Here is a 17,833-nt window from a genome sequence, read left to right as displayed (position 1 = left end):
GCATTTCTTCTTAGAGGGTGCTTATTTGCAGTCTAAAACATATTTTAGAAATTTTTTCATTAAATTCATCTTTAAACTTCATTAAATAATACAATTTTGTGCAAATAATTGAGTGTTATGCTACTATTTATAAAAATAAAATCAAAAATCTATTAAAAGATAAGTTTTCTATCATTTTTTCAATTCACAAATGATTTTGCCCTCACACCATTGCCTACTAAGAAAGTTAGTAACTGGTAGTCATCGGTTAAGTCATCTGTGGAATGTGCATCAAACCATTTGTGGCTGAGTATAGTCTGAATGTTCTGCATCAATGGAAGATTCACAGGGATGTCTACTACTAAGACTGTATTTTGAAGTAGAATAAAATTGTGGTAGATTCTTACAACCTGCTAGACATGAAAAAGAGTATAAGAAGAACAAAAATTCAAGTTAATGTCAAGTAGTTGGACTTGAAATTTTCAATGTTATTTATTATACTTTAATTTAGTTGACTAGCTAAAATACATACTATTTTTATTAAGAACATTTGTTCTAATTTAATTCAGGACCAAGTATTAATATTTTGCTTTTAATTTAACCATGCACTAATGGCAGTTTTACAGTAAACACTGCAGTGTAAAGTGTTTGTTTAACACTTAAAATATTATTCAAACCTGAATCCACATATCTTGTTTAGCTTCTCCTTTATAAGCATTTGGTTTTGGCTTATAATCTTTTCCTCCATACTTTTGATCTTCAGTGATGCATTTAGTGTGTGTTTTGTAGTTGTCTCCCCTATAGAAAATAAAACAAATCCAAACATTACCATCAACATGTGCAAAAACATTATATGTAACAAAATTTGTAAAGTGATTAAACTGGTTACTGCAATTTCAAGTAATATAGCTCTCATTTGTCTGACAAGATTGAGAGTAAGGAACATTAACACTAGAGTTTTACACAAGTTCTGGAAAAATCAATCAAATGTGTTTTTTGAAACAAAATAATATAAAACTTTTTTTTTTAAACACTACAACTGCACATATAATCACACTTAATATAAAACTCCACTGGGTTATATTCCTGTCAGAAACTTAGCTTGACTAATGACATGGTGATATTACTTGAGGAAACAGATGAAATGGGAAAGAATGTGGGATTGGGGACCAAAAAAGAAGTAACTTAGTCTTGAGACAAGTGGCAAATGCATCCAGAAGTGGAGTACCCCACTGATTGCACAACACCTGAGGCCCGAGGAACCATTCCATGGAGATAACCTTTTCAGGATGAGACAATTGATCTGCATCCAGATTCAGAGCACCTGGAACATGACAAGCTAGTAGGCATATGTGATGTGAATTGGCTCAGAAGAAGAGTTCTAATGTCTGGAAACAAAGCAAATGTAAATGGGTACCCCCTTGTTGATTGATATAGGAGCCAACTGTCAAATTGGATCATGACCACTTTGTCTTGTATTAAAGGCAGGAAATGATCCAGAACCCAACAAATGGCAAGAAGCTCCAGCATATTGATGAGCATAGCTGCCTCAACCGAAGACCAACAACCTGCAGATTCCTGTGTATCCAGATACACTCTTCAACCCATCAGAGAAACATCCATAAATAGATGCAACTCTGGACAGGGAGGCAGAAGATGAAAACCTGTGGTGGCTCAGAAGAGGAGTTCTAATGTCTGGAAACAAAGCAAATGTAAATGGGTACCCCTTGTTCATTGATATAGGAGCCAACTGTCAAACTGGATCATGACCACTTTGTCTTGTATTAAAGGCAGGAAATGATCCAGAACCCGACAAATGGCAAGAAGCTCCAGCATATTGATGAGCATAGCTGCCTCAACCGAAGACCAACAACCTGCAGATTCCTGTGTATCCAGATACACTCTTCAACCCATCAGAGAAACATCCATAAATAGATGCAACTCTGGACAGGCAGGCAGAAGATGAAAACCTGTGGTGGCGGTGTCTCTGTTGAGCCACCAGGCAAAATCAACATGCAAAGAGAGAGAGGGAGAATGAGAACAGAATCCATGGGATCCAAGCATGATTCCATTGATCATGCAATCCCCACTGAAGGGTGCACAGACGAGCATGACCTAAGGGAATGAGGGCTTCTGTGAAAGCCCAAGTCCACAAAAGAGAAAGAACCTCACATGCAGTAGGAGATGGAGAAAATTGAGCCTTGAGAACTAACAGTTTCAGCATCCACAAACAAAGTGGAGAACACTGGGCCCAAGTAAGACGGGAGTTGAAAAAAAAAACACTAATGGATAAGGTATTGGCTCAGAAAAAAAAAAAGAATTTCTCCAACTTAAGAAGTCATCCACCTGAGCCACCTCTTAAGGAAGCAAGCAGGTGTGCTTGTGAGATGTCTGACAGGATGGAGCTATCAGCAGCTCATGCAATGGTGGAACAACAGAGCATGGGAATGAACAAGTCAAGCAAAGGCCCTGACTACCCACCAAAATACACAGGGTGCAGATACCAGACCAAACAGCAAAGCAAAGAATTGATAAACTCAACCCTAGTGGACAAAACAAAGGTTAAGTCTGGCTGTTGGGGAAATTGGAATGTGAAGGTATGCATCTACAATGTCCACTTTCATCATTGAAAGACCCTGAGTACATGCTCAATGCAGGTTGAGGACTCCACTGTGAAATGAGGAAAGTCGAGAAATCAGTTGAGTTAAAAAGATCTATAACATTAAGCCCGTCATCAGTCTTCTTGGGAACGATGAACAATCTGGAATAAAATCCTGAAGAAGAATGACTGACAGGTTCTACAGCACTATTGAGAAGAAGACTCTGAAGTACTTCAGAGGGATACTGGCAAGAAATAGGATTCAAAGGAGGGGGGGGGGGAGGGGTTAAGAAATTGAAGGGAAAGACTTTCTGACAACATGTGAAGCACCCAAGGATCTGAGATTAAATTGTTTCAAAGATGCACAAGCTTGGCTAACTGTGCTCCGACTTTACTAGAACCTATGGGATAATCACCAGTACTGTCAGCAGCATGGGACCTAGCAATGAGTACTCTGGTAGCTAGTTGCCAAAACCTACAAAAAGGAACAGGCAAAGGTGCAGAAGGAAAAGGATGGGAAATGGGAACAAGATCAGGTGATCACTGCAACAGGTGAGAGACCACAGACATAAGGGAAGAGTGTTGACAAACAGCTTCCACCCTAGACTCCAAAGAGTTGGGAAGATCTCCAAAACTGTCCTATGTAAAAATGGGGCCATACAAAAGTAAGTCATGAGTACGCGCACATTAGTTAAAAGTGAGTTCCTACCCTGGAGATCCCAACAACAAAGGTGCCATGTTTGATGAGAAAGGGCTGAGGAAGATAAGTACACCATTGTGGAATACATAATGGAATGAGTATCCTCCGACAACCCCTCGGGATACAAATTGATAGCTTTGGACAAAAGATGGATGGAGGAGAGGTATCTCAGGATGGTGGAGAGGGACAAAGAAAGGTGGGAACTTGGATTGGGTAAATCTCATAGAGGAATTATGGTAAGAACTCCATACCTGGATTAAAGACTAAAGTTTGAGTGTCAAGAAATGGAAAACCTGAACAATGGTATGTCAAAGCATAATTATCTGAGTATCAGGGAGATGAGGCATGCTGACCCCAGAATGTAAATGAGCCACAAACTGGTTAGCATGGACTCCAATATCTGGAGAGGGAGGGAAAACAAGGTAGTAAAATGAAGGAACAGAATATAAAAAGGAAAGAGAGGAACCATACAACACAGGAGACACAGAAAGGTTTAAGATGGTCTGGGGCATCAACAGGTGGATTATGGGATTGCATGGCAAAGGAAGGAGGTGATAAAAGGCTATCCAAATCATCATCTTCTGGTCTTGGTTAACCAGGAAAGGAAATAGCTGGTCTGGGATCAGAAGACACTACAGGCTGCACAATGGACTCCAATTCACAACATACTAAAACCCAAACCTCCTCAGCCAAAAGTGTGGAGCCTGAGAAACTGCAGGTTGAGATGCAGTAGTAGTGTTAACTACTGTAGCAGTAGCCTTGATTTGAAAATCAGAATTCACAACTCAACTAAAAGTGTATAGCAAAACTAACATTCTACAGCAACTAAAGTGTAACTGTAGAAAAAAACAAAAACACAAACCACAAAGACCTGGGAGGGAGGGAGGGTGAAAAGTCAAATTCAGATGAGTGAACTGTGCCAAACCAAGAATATTGAGTTCTACAGTATAGAGATAGCCAGATGTGCCAGGAGGGGTGTGTCATGCTCCTATTGGTGGAGAATTGTATCAAGGCTAGTAGTGAGCAAAAAAATGTTTGTGCATATAGAGCAGGGCTCAATTTTAAGGATTGGTTGGTTAATTGCTGTTTCAATGGGGCTATCTGCACCAAACAACTGGTAAAAATTTCAAAGATAAAAGATTATAAAATGTAAAAAGAAATCAAGTTAAAAGATTATAAAATGTAAAAAGAAATCAAGTTAAAAACTAAACAAAGTTTGAAAATCAGGTAAAAAAATAAAATAAAATGAAAAAGGCCTAAAACCTGCAAAAAGCTAAAAACCAGGCCAAGTTGGACAGTGTCACTGTCCAAAGTCAGGAGTAAACCTGTAGAAAGTATATATCGAAAATGGTACCGCTGCCCACGATCGTAATCATGGCATGACAGTAAAATGTGGGCTATTGTGACTTGAATGTCACAAAGGTTACACATTGGTGGATCAGTACCAGATAAAAGAAACCTTACGGAAACCAGACAGCCAAAGAAAAACAGAAGATTTGATCTGGAAAAGCTTGTTATGATGTTGCTCACCCCAAATCAAGTCCCAACTGGCAAGAAGCCCCACTCTGAATACAGGACCATAGTCCATATATGAGACAGGCATGGCTGTGATGGCACCAGAGCAGACAGACTTAGCTGCAGTGTCAGTGAGCTCATTCCAACAAATATCAACATGACCTGGTATCCAGAAAACTGGATGAAAACAGAAGATAGAGAAAAATGGGCCAGTCATTGTTAAATATGGACGGAAACAGGGTTAGAACTAATGTTAAGCAATTCTAGGGCCAGTAGAGAGCTAAGAGAGCCAGTGTAAATAGTACAATAACTGTACTGCATAGCTTCTACATGATCCAGGGCAAGAGAAATGGCATACAACTCGGCAGTGAACACCGAAACTGTAGAGTGGATCCTGTGAGCAACTACTGAGACACAATAAACCATGCCAGAGCTGACAGAGTCACCTTGATTTTGAACCATCCGTATAAGGGGAAACAGAAGAATGGTTCAAAAGATGTTCAGCAAAGAGAGGATTGGACTTGCAATTGGGAGTATCCACCTTCCTCAGATTACTGAAGGAAAGGTCACATTTGGTAGAAATTGTGGACCATCTGTTTTGAAAGAGCATAGCTCACCGAGGAAGAAGACACAATCCCAGGTGGGATGCTGTGGTAAAGATCGAAGAGTGGTAACATACTTAGAGAAAGTTGCAAAGGGCAGAAGTGAAGAGGAGGCTTGTGGGATTCAGTGTACAAACTCTAGACTGGGGAATGGCAGAAAGCCCCTGGGCAGAGCTAAAGCCCCAAATGGTAAATGGGGTCCAGCATCTTCAAGGCAGAACCATAGACCAGTTTGGATTGAATAAGGGCACGATAGATCTTGAGCATAGAACATCGATGTGCTCCTCAAGAAGTGGAAGAGAGGACATGGAGGACGTTAAGTGCCTTGTACACTTGACACATAGCTCCTTTATGTGAGGACTGAAATTAAGCTTACGGTCAAAGATAAGCTCCAAGAACTTTGCCTCAGGGACCATGAGAAGAACAACATCACCAAGACAGAGCTCAGGATTTGTGTGTAAACCACGTTTGTAGCAAAAATACATGCATGCAGTTTTCAAAAAAGAAAAGGTACAACTATTTGCTGTGGTCCACTTCAACAAGCGATTGAGGTCAGTCTAAAGTGGCCACTCAATAAACCTCATGTTCAACAACCTACATGAGGTGTAAAAGTCATCGACATAGAGTCCGTTAGCAACAGTAGGAGGAAGTTGTGTAGTGATAGCATTGATCTTGATACTGAAAAGTGTGACACCCTGAGGGACTAAAAGTTCCTGTGTGAAAAAACGGGAAAGTGTCAAACCCACATGGACTTGGAATCGCCTGTCAAGTAAAAAGTTCTGAATAAAAATGGGTAGATGGCCATGCAACCTACATGAGTGGAGGTCCTGCAAAATGCTGTACCTCCATGTAGTGTCATAAGCCTTCTCAAGATCAAAGAAAACAGAAACAAGATGTTCCCTCTTGAGAAAGGCTTCCCTAATCGAGGTCTCAAATCAAATCAGATGATCCATGCTGGAGAGCTGTTGACGGAACCCACACTGGGTGGACAAAAGGTGGTTGTCTGATTCAAGGAACCAAACAAGATGAGCATTAACCATCCTCTCCATGACCTTACAGAGACAGCTAGTTAAAGTAATTGCATGATAATTAGAAGGAATCTTAGGATCCATCCCAGGCTTAGAGAAAGGGAGGACAATAGCCTGGCACCAAGCATCAGAAAATACATTCTTCTGTCAGATCCAGTTAAACACAACCAAAAAAATAGCAAGAGAGATGGCCGACCGATGTACTGCCAGACAGATGAAGAGCAAGTTTGAGTTCCACCAGTGTAAGGGGTGATTATAGTCAAAGAGACAATCAGCCCATAAGGAAAGAGGCAATTGCTATGCCTGAAACTTGATGGCCAAGAAGGCAGAGGAAGAAACAAAAGTGGTGGATGCATGAGAAAAGCTCTCACTGAGTGTATCAGCTATGTTCTGTACATCAGCAACTTCCTGACCACTGGAGAGCAAGACTGAAACAACAGAGAAATCATGTCAGCAAGGAAAGGGCAGACAAGGAGAGGTGTGTCATAATGGAAAACAGGAAAACAAAAGCTGGAAAAAAGTAACCAAAGTATCGTGGTCCAAACCCTCCAAGGGACAAGCAAGTAGAAATGCTGCGAGTCTAAGGAGAGAAATGCAAAATGGTGCTATGCCAAAGCATGGCTTACCAGAGTATGTGGAGTTACAGCAATGACCCTCCAATGTAACTGGTTAAGAAAATGACCCGCGTGAGCTCCAATATCAGTGAAGCAGTTGAAACACTAGATACTAGCCCATTGCCACAACACTGAGAAAGGCAGGTGAGGAATCAAAGGAAATGGGAAACAAAAATAAAATACACCATACCTGAAATATTAAGTCGGCAAAGGGAGGAGGAGGAGCCCTGGGCACCTCTCTCAAAACAAAATGCAACAGTGAGGCATAGGCAAGAGGAGGGAACATCCACATGTTCAAGCATACCCTCACATGGTAATAGAGAACAATCATCTGGTGACCTAGAAGACTGCATAAAGGTAGCCAACTCCTTTTGAATAGAGCCATTATATCCTCTGCAAAAAAAGCTTGCCCTGATGCCATTTGAAGCTCCAAATTCAAGTCACAAATATAAAAAAACCATTTGAAAAACATGGAAAAAAATATATGTGCTTGGAATAATACTAGAAACATGAAAGAAAAAAAATAATGAACTAGTAAATGAAAAATGAAGATACGCAAAACAATCAGTATGAAAGCACAAACAAAAACACATCCTAACAGTAAGACTGACTATCAAGAAGTGATTATGGGCTCCATGGAAGAGAGGGCGCTAGTGACAACAGGACGTTGTGTTGTGCTCCTATTGGTGGAAGGTTGCTGCATTATCATTTGCATGATAGTATGCAGATGTCTCACATGAATACACATGAGGGTAGGTGGAAGTATCAAGGTTAGTGGTAAGCAAATATTTGTGCATATAGAGGGCAGTAGAGATCAAGAAAAACTATTTGTGAAAGGAGGTAAGATATCGTATCAGAACAATGTTTTTCAATATATTTTTTATTTACTGTACTACATTTTAAGAAAGATAACAAAACTTAAGCATTTATGAGTAAACAGTAATAATATATATACATACATGTTTATAAGCATTTACACTTTGTAAACCTATAACGCTAAATTCTGACCATCTTTTCTCGGAGACAGGATTATGATAAATTCTGTGGGAAAGTTCTGGTAACTGCATTGCATGGGTTCATTTACTATTAACAGTATTGTATTATGGTGTCACCTAGACACTCTAATGGCAGGAGCAGTGATTCATTGCTTTATGTTCAACAGGTTTCTACTTCAGTTTCGGTGATTTTCATTTTAAGCATAAAATACTTTTCTTCATCTTATAGTTTTCATATTTCCTTTGCATAACCTCTAGGACCTCCTAAATGAATATCTAAAGTTTTTAAAGATAAATGTTTATATTTTATTTTTCTCTACTATATTACTAACTGTACATATTATTATCAACATATGGTGCAATGAAATGTTTAAAATTAAGAACTAGAAAAAATTTACATATCTGTTAATTTTTCATAGCATATCTTAAAAGATCTTTTGATTATATTCATAATCTCAGGTCATTTCCTTTTCACATATAGTTAATTTTCAATGTTTTATTTTCCTTTCCTGTCCTTTACCTTTTATTACTCATCTCAGTACAAGTTAACAGTGCCCTTGAGACATAATTACAGTACCTTAAGGAGAGATGCACAAGCCTTCGGCAAAATTATCTTACCCTCACACAAGTTCTTAAGCCTTGAGAACTGACACAAAGTATGATATATATTTAAAAAATTTTTAAACCTTTCAATTATGCATTTTAAAATGTAAATAATACATAATTAATTAAGATATAAGAGTAAGAACTAAATACAATTTAACTATCTCTCTAACTATAACATATTTAGCTGAGAAAAAAAAACTAAGTACTATTATGGATAAAGCAGCCAACAATACTACAGGCAGTATTTCTACCAGATGATGACAACTACATGCCAATTTCAAAATAACTGTTGTTGGATTATAGTGTAAAATGAGCTCTTGCTAATGATTATATACATGTATCTGTAGCAACCACATGTATGTTACAAAACTCATGCAAAAGTATAAAAGGTGGGTGGGGTTTTGACAGAACTTATTACTTGTTTCTACTGTATTCAGCCAAACATCTTTGAAACTCATGTGTCAACAGGGCAACTAAACATGCTTATTGTCTAGATGTACATCTATATGACTGGTGTTATTTTAAACAAGATCAAGAGTGTAAAATTTGAGATTTTTCATGACTCGTGGTCACGTAACAACAAAACTCAAAGTTTTAAGTATTTGTTTTAAAGGTTTCTTATGAAATAGATGAATTAAAACTTATATAACATAAAACTTTGAATCATAACATACATCATAATGTTAATTTCATTCACATACATTGATAATAAAGGTGTTTTATTAAATTTTGAATGTAACTCAGTGACTTGCACAGAAAAGTGTTTAAAAGGGTACCCAGGGTGGAAGAGTTAAAGCAAATCAAAGGCCAAGTATGCAAGTCTCTTTCTTTCATTTTAGGTAGATCAATGTAGAGTGAACAGATGCCTGAGGACTCTAGTGTTGCTTTTCTCAAAGCAGTGATAAGAATTGCCCTAGAAATTTTAGGCCAGTTAGCCTTACTTCTGTGGTGAGAAACATTTTAGAGTCAAATGAGAAAAGCTTTATAAACTCATTTAGTAAAAAATGATATCACAAATGAAAGCCAACACCAATTCACTAAATGGAAATCTTGCCTTACTAATTTTTTTCCTTTCCTTTTTTCTCAAAGTTAACATTTTCCTTAACTGAAAACATATTTCCAATAGATATTCACATTTTCACAGAGAATAGCTTGCATACCTGCCTATCAGACTTGCATATCACTAGCCTTGAGCTAACTCCCACGTAAAAATCATGTATTTAATGTGAATTGTGCTAATGCACAATGACATCATGCAATAACAGCTCTCCATTAACAGTTGGGCAACACAACCTTTTTGCACAGTAACTTCCCCTAAGCATTTGTGCTTGAAATAACTTCATTCTTAGACAAGAAATAAGAAAGTGCACTGGAAGTGTGAAGGATGGATGGAAAGGTGTGAAGAGGTGGGTATCTATCAGTAATACATTTTCATGTAAAGAAAATGTTTACTTCAAAGATGATACTTCACCTCTTCACACAGAATATACAGTATCTTACACTGAAATGTAAGAGAAGCTGGTGCAAACATTAAACCTAGATGAGCTCTCTTCAGAGAACTCCCAATGGGAAAGCCTCTGGAGCATGACTCCTGATGGCTAAGGTTCCATAGGGGTACACCCATAGAAGGCCACATCTTCTCTCAAGCAGGGTATACTCTTCACTCAGAAGAAAGAGAGAGAAATGCAAAAGTGTCACATAGATGGGTGGAATTTTTGCATGACCAACCAAGCACCTGCACACAAGTGGTCGGTGAGCCAAGAAGTGTACTGTGATTAGGACTCAATCAGACCATACTGTGTATGTCTCAGCTTGACATACCAAGACAATGGGAGATGAACTCATTCTGCTGCATAAAGAGGGCACACCAGCTGTTTGAGGAGTGACCTGCACAATGCAGACAATGCCACCACTGCCCTACTTCCCACCTTATTGTGCTATACATAAAAGTGAGGAACTATCCAAGTTCCACCACCCCAGCAACTAGGAACTGGTAAGTGACAAGGGTCTCCCATACTCCACTTGAAGAGGAGGAGAATTTGCAGTGGCGAAACCCAGAGAAGTACTCAGATCCCTGCCTGATGTATGCTAGAAAGGTCTTTTATTGGATGCAGTGTAATGGTTGGCCATGAAACCCTATTTTGAAAAACTGACAGGCAGTAGCCAGAGAAGTGGTCAGATATACTGCTCTGGTGCTGGCTTTTCCATGACAGTTTATGGAATGGTATGGTTTGGATCAGGCAAGTGAGCAAGTTTAATACCATGAGAATACCTCTAGTGGTCTTGTGGAATATCCCCTCTCAACAGTGGACACTGGTAGAGTCTGGGTAGATAGGTTGAGTGCTTTCCCTTATCCCTGGCCTGATGCAGATTTTGGGAAGTAAGCATATCCTGGGAGGCAACATCAGCCACCTGGCAGGATCCTATAAGATGGAAGAAAGTGATGAAAAAAGGAAATGTACTTACTCTTCTCAAAGACAGTGTGTAGATTGAAGAATAGCAACTGGAAAGACTCAAAATCCTGCAAGAGACAAAACAGCCAAATGATGATGCTGATGGGAGAAAATGTGCAGATTTGTCCACAAGCCAGTCTGAAGGATCTTGTCCAAGGGTCAGTGAAAATGGGATGCAAGAGAGTGAGATAAATTTTGAAAAAGACTGCCAGCATCAAGATCCAAGGAAGAGTACATCAACCTGATAAGTTAAAAAACATCCAGTATAGTTAGGAGTTGATAGATTCCTGGAAGGAGAGGGGGTCCCAGAGCAGAAAGAAATAATGACAGGAACCTCAAAAAGGAAAAGTAACAATTGGAGAAGAATGAGAAAGACAAGAAACCATAGAAAGCAACAAGGACTAATGTTGGGCCACCTTGGCCTGGGTCTCAGTTGAACTTGCAGTTTACAAAATAAGTTGTGGAGCTGGTAGGATAAAAGCCTGTGATTGCTTTGTGCTATATTCTAAAGATAACAGGACAGAAGGACACAAGTTTAAGATTTGGAAAAGAAAATCTAGACTCCAGTTAAGACAGTTTTATATTTCTATCAGGGTGACTGACTTATGGAATGAGTTGCCATAGGCAATAGTATAGGCAAGCACTTTACCAGAGTTCAAGATGGAAATTAATTATTTCCTGAATAATAAACAGTAGGTTTGAATTTTTACTTTTTCTCAAAGATAGGTGAGCAAGGACGAGATTGAAAGATCAAATGGTTCACTATGATATTGAAACTCTCTACACATTCATTTTCTTCAGAAAATAGAACATAGTGACTGGGCTAAAGTAACAGATAGGAATAAAGTTGTGAATGTTCATTGTTTTCTAAATGTACATGTTTATAACTATCTGTACTATAAATCTTTTCATATGAAAAGATTGTTTATTAAATCAATCATCATAAATTTTTTTAACTGGATTGAAAAAAAAATTTCAAATTAGAAAAAAGCAATCAATCTGTGTATTCAACTCACCAAAAATCTTTACCACAATCGATACATGACAAAACTGTACAGTTACGACACTGTGTTTGGTAATGTTTTTCAACCTGATTCTTCTTCACAGCTTGACCACATGCATTGCAAGTAAAAAACACCATTGTCCTGTAAAAGATCAACATTATTATTTTACAAGCCTACCAACCAAACCAACAGGATATTACCTACAGAAAACTATCGCTTAAAATCATGTAATTACAACATTTTCACTGAGATTAATTTCAATCTTGTAAATCCCTGCAAAGACTAATACAATCAGACATCTTGCAACATCAGCAAACCTAATAACATTATATCCAGTCAGACACTCCTCTTAACATTCTAATCAGACACAAGTGAATAAGTGAAACTATAATACTGTGTAATGTAGTTTTTACTGACTGGTCAGTTTCTCACTTTCCATTGTCACCTCAACTGGACACTGGTGTGAAAAGACTTTCCAAACATCTGCAGAGACATGAAAAAAAATCAACACACAAAGAAAATGTTTGAAACTGCATCATAACATGGAAGGAAAAAACATGAAACCCAACTTAACGGTTGATTTTTGTTAATCTAAAATAATGTATTTCAATACACTTTTATTGGTACCTTTACAACTACAAATAAGCAAAAAACTATTTGGAATAGTCTCACTTGGAAATTATATTACTTAGCTGTTTAAAACTAAGTTGCCACTAACATCAAACCACCAATGTTCAAAAACATTTGAAAACTGAATAATAAAGAAAAAGAAAAAACAAATGCTATGTTTTCTGTTGTATGGTTATGTGTAAATTGATTAGGATGTTGTGACATAAGGCTGACCTTGACAGGCAAAATAGCATTCTGTTTTACCTTGTTCTTTATTTACTCTTATAATCATTACATTATTAATGTTTCTTCCAGACATATGTGATATAATTACCATTTTAGTGTTTCTGCTAGACAGTTTATACATGACGTTTTTGCATAATATGCCAAGTGCAAAAGAGTAAGCCTAAAAATCAATTAAATACATTTTTAATGTGAAAGAATGGCATTACTAAAATTTTTAGATGCTCACTGTTTCATAGTTCCAGCGTTCAAATAAACATAAGAGGTAATTTCTGTAGTTTATGATGAAATTTTCATAAAAAACACCACAAACTACAGTTGATTGCATGAAATAAACTTCTGTTTTAAAATGTCTACGCTCACAAATTACAACTTAGTTTTATTTTACTGATGTGAACAATGATGTGATATGCTGTTTTTCTTTTCAGTTCAACAACAACGAAAAATAATAATAAAATCTTGTAGCACACTACAAGTTATACCAAATGTTTTCGAACTAACATCTTCACAACCATTAGATGGATATCCACATTACTAGCAGTGCCGTTTTCTCACTTTAGTCTAGATTTCTGCATAGGCGATCATTTCTCACAAAATACAATTTACCATTTAAATAGTGAAAAAAAAAAAAAAGTTAGCCTGATATCTGGGCAACTCTCTCGACACCATTAGCCTATAAAACTTTATTTTTATTATGTTGTTATCATGATCTTAGTTACAACGTAAAAGATGTTATTCAATTATGTACTTTTTAGTTTTAAATTTAAAACAAATGTCCCTTATTGAATCAAGTTATTATAATTGTTACAGTTAGGCTTAAGCGTTTGTAATACTAATACTATAAAGTATAACTATAAGTATAATATTAACACTGCCGGTTGATTCTTAACTTTTATTTTTAATTAACGTATTAATTAAAATATAAAAGTTATACTAATACGTGAAAATATGTTAATGAAAACTGTTTAAAATATAAAATTAGTATGTAATTACCATCGATATCTTAAAAATGCTCAACAAAACAAGAGCAATAACTTAAAAAAGGCTTATAATTTACCGCCACCACTCTCACGTGGCCCAGGAGGGGTTTAGAACTAACTAGTGAAATACAGTTTAGATTGATATTTCTATAGATAGACATTTTGATATATTAGCGGATTCTCTTTGGTATTGTGTATTTATCTAATATTAAGAGTTTTTTTTATTATTTTAGTACTCCACATAGTATAAAGAAAAACTATTTCGAAAGTTAAAGTTTTGACCAGTACCAGCTTTTCTATTCCTAAGTTAAAAATTACACATTTTACACACTTACTTACACACATATAACTTATTAATAGTCAAATTCAAGCATTTTATTATAGAACTCTGGTGTAGACTTTATCAGTTTTTATTTCATATTTCAAAATTATTTTTATTTTTCCCCCTTTTAGATTTCTGTTAAAAATTACAGTAAAATAGGATGTTTTCCAGAGACGCCGGAACCGGTACAGCACCCCACACTTTTACACATTTGACTTATATAGCAAATGTAAATCGTTGTTACGTCTCCGTTCGTTAGTTAATTTTCCGTAAATTCGTTCCGACGAAACTTTAGCGACACAAGTCCTTTCTTAAATAAAACTGGTTTATTCTTTCTGAATATAACTTTGCGATACACTTAATTTCAACAGTCGCGCTATAACAAACCCTATAATTCTCAACGAACGTCTCACGTGCTCGACTCAACAATACTCCGTTCAATTACACACACTCTCTTCCGTCACGTTGTGACCGTCTTATATATACAAGACTGACACATATCTAGTAAACGCTAGAGCATTCTTGAAGGAACAGGATAATTTTAGTGGCGTGATACTAGTCACATGACCTCGCTGACGCAACACTGCTCCCTCCTTAGTATTGTTCGTCCCGAACAATAGCCACTTACAATAAACCAGTAACAATTAACAATAACTTAATTAAATGTACAGAATTACAAACACAAAATTACAATTCAACAAAGTCTCTTAATTTTACGGGACGTATCTTCTTCCGTACTGGTCTCCGTCTCGTTGGCTTCTGCTTCATATGTGGTTCATCTGCTTCATCAGGAAATGTCCAATCGTCGATAACAGTCTCGTCAATGGTAGTAACTTCATCAAGAGCTTCACCGTTTCCCTTCTCAAAGCTGAGTAGAGTTTATTCTTCGATGGTGGCTTCTTCAGGTGGCACGTCTTCAGCAGTGCCATTTGTTCTGTTGTCCACTTCATCCCAACTGAAATGTCCTGGACCATGATAACGCCAAAGCCTGTTGGCATGCGCCACTTTTGGCTTGCCTCGCCGACCACATTTTACCCGGAAAGTCACGTCTGAGAGACGATCCACTATGTCATATGGGCCTTCCCATGGAGAAGACAACTTAGGAGACTTCCCTTTGGTCTTCCTGGGATTATACAACCACACATTTTCTCCTGGTTCAAAGCTAACTTCAGTAGATCTCTTATCATAAGATAACTTCATCGAATCAGCAGACGTTTTCAAGTTTGAATGCAGTTGATGGTGAATATCATCTATCCTTTCCGATAACGCTTTCACAAACTCTGACATATTCACAGGCAACTCTTCATAAGGTAGGTGTCCCGTCTGCTTGGGTCTCCTTTCAGCACTACATGTACTGCATGTTCTGCACCATTCTTCCACATCTCGCCTCATACCTATCCAGTAAAATTTTTGTCGTAGGTGACTCAATGTTTTCTTAATTCCGAGATGTCCTCCTGTTAAATTATCATGGGATTGATGCAACACAACTTCCTGTAGCTTCTTCGGTATAACTGTTTGCCAAGTCGTCCCTTTCCCATCTATAGTTTTCCATCTCTGTACAAGAATACCATCTCCAAGCTTTAACTGGTCCCATTGTGCCCAATAGTGCTTTGTCACAGGGTTCAAGCTAGACACCTTCTCCCAAGCAGGGCACAAAACACTTGCTTGTAGAAAATCAATTATTGGCTTCAAATCTTGGTCATTCTCCTGTTCTGCTTTAATATCTATATTTGGTTCCATTTCACCATCATCAACTCCTTCAGTCACATTGACTTCAGCTTGATGACACCTGGATAGCTCAACCTCTCTTTTAACAGTTACCAGAACTTGGCCTTTGTTGTTCCCAAACGTCATTTTATCAAAATCAATTACAAACTTCCTCGGTAGTAGATAGTCCAATCCTAATATGCATTCGTCTTCAATGTCAGCCAAGTATACTTTTTGTCTGTCCTTTATGCCCATGAGCTCAGTACTTACCTACACTGGTCCCCACAACCTGGCAGAATGTCTTGTCACACCACAAAACTTCTGTATGGCTTCTGTTACTCCTTTGTGATCTAACACCTTGATGCTCACAAGGGTTTGCTGAGATGCAGAATCTATAACAAAGTTGCACCTTTGGCCATCCAGCTTTTCTGTCACATAGACACTGTGTGTGCTTGGCATTTTACACCTAGCTGTTGGGACTTTCATGATGGGGTTCAGTGAGCGTCCCTCAACACCAACCATTACTGGTCTCCTTGAGGTTGACTTGTTGGTAATATTCCTCCTACAATGGCTCCTCAAATGTCCGTGCTTTCCACAGTTCCAACAACCTTTCTGGATACCAGCCTTTCCTGCTGTGGCATCTACCCTGTGTTGAAGTTGCCAACATTGAGCTCTCTTGTGCTCAGGTTTATTACAGTGCCAGCAAAGTCCTTCAAACTTCTCTGAAAGCTGACCTTTTCTGGCCTTGAATCCAGATGACTGTACCAACCTCGATACCCCTGTGCTGGACTTAATGTAGGATTCAAATTCGAGAGCTCTGGCCATTGCATCCTGCATGGTGGAGGGGTGTGCTTGCTTCACTTGTATCTTAAGTTGTGGACTGGAATGTCCAAGGCATCTACGAACTGATCCTCAGCAACAACTTAAGGAGATCGGGTGGTGCAGTTGGGTAGGCCTTGTGTGCCATGCTTTCCATGTCCTGAGCCAGCTCTTGCAGGCTCTCCCCTTTAGCATTAACTCTCGTCCTAAACCTAGCCCTGTATACTTCTGACTGATTTTGGGTTCCACACCTGAGTTCTAGAGCCGCTAACAGTGCTCTATAGCTGTGTCTGTCATCTGCTGACAACTGTCCAAGTATTTCCAGTGGTTGTCCCTTCAAGCTCGTTGCCAGATATACTGCTTTCTACTACTCTGTCCACCCATTCATTTCTGCCAGTAGCTCAAATTGTGCTCTATATGCTTCCCACGGTGTCTTCCCAGCGAATTCCTGTGGCTTCTTTCGTACTGGATCACCCCTATTGCTGACATTCATATCTGGGATGTGACTTCTAACAGGACTGAAGATGTCTGCATGAGGGTTTAGTGTGGGGTCTAGAAAGGGCTTGCCATTGTCTGGGCTGATTAAGTCGATGGTTAATGTATCCTCCTTGTGTAAAAGACAATAAATCATCCTTTAATGTATTTAATTCACTTTGAAATTTACTAATGTTTTCAATTTGTACTTCTTGCCACTGTTGGAGATTTTCTTGCTGTTTCCTTTCCTGTTCCAGTTGCCACTGCTGTAATCTCTCTTCTTGTTTCCTTTCTTTTCCCTCCAACAACTGCTGTAATTTATCTTGTTTCTTTTCTCGTTCTTCTTATTTCTTTTCCTTTTCCTCCAGCAACTGCTGTAATCTCTCTCTTCTTGTTTATTTTGCTGTTCGAGCAGCCACCGTTGCAGGTTTTCTTGTAACTGCTGTTGTCTCTCATTTTGTTTCTTTTCTTTCTCCTCCAACCACTGCTGTAGTCTCGCCTCTTGTTTATTTTCTCGTTCGAGCTGCCACTGTTGCAGGTTTTCTTGTAACTGCTGTTGTCTCTCATTTTGTTTCTTTTCTTTC

The 17,833-nt window shown here is 38.2% G+C and overlaps 1 protein-coding gene across 5 annotated transcripts in view; it reads right to left on the bottom strand.

The window, feature by feature from the left end:
• Window positions 1-14,030, bottom strand: part of LOC106458255 (cell growth-regulating nucleolar protein-like) — a 35,906-nt gene extending 21,876 nt beyond the window's left edge. Inside the window, exons 1-4 of one of the 5 annotated variants that reach the window (XM_022384398.1) lie at window positions 13,941-14,023; window positions 12,490-12,578; window positions 12,108-12,236; window positions 657-777 (exon numbers count right to left, since the gene is read on the bottom strand). In XM_022384398.1, coding sequence (XP_022240106.1) covers window positions 657-777; window positions 12,108-12,232 — 246 coding nt within the window. In that variant the 5' untranslated portion in view covers window positions 12,233-12,236; window positions 12,490-12,578; window positions 13,941-14,023. Of the gene's footprint in view, window positions 1-656; window positions 778-12,107; window positions 12,237-12,489; window positions 12,579-13,940 lie in introns of all 5 variants that reach the window. The other 4 variants (XM_013917736.2, XM_013917737.2, XM_022384400.1 and 1 more) reach the window with 4 other exon arrangements.
• Between the last annotated feature and the right edge of the window lie 3,803 nt (window positions 14,031-17,833).

This window comes from Limulus polyphemus, unplaced genomic scaffold (genome assembly GCF_000517525.1).
Source record: "Limulus polyphemus unplaced genomic scaffold, Limulus_polyphemus-2.1.2 Scaffold435, whole genome shotgun sequence".
In the NCBI taxonomy this organism is placed as follows: domain Eukaryota; kingdom Metazoa; phylum Arthropoda; class Merostomata; order Xiphosura; family Limulidae; genus Limulus; species Limulus polyphemus.
The sequence above is the reverse complement of the archived record's forward strand: the minus strand, read 5'-3'. Positions and strand labels throughout refer to the sequence as shown.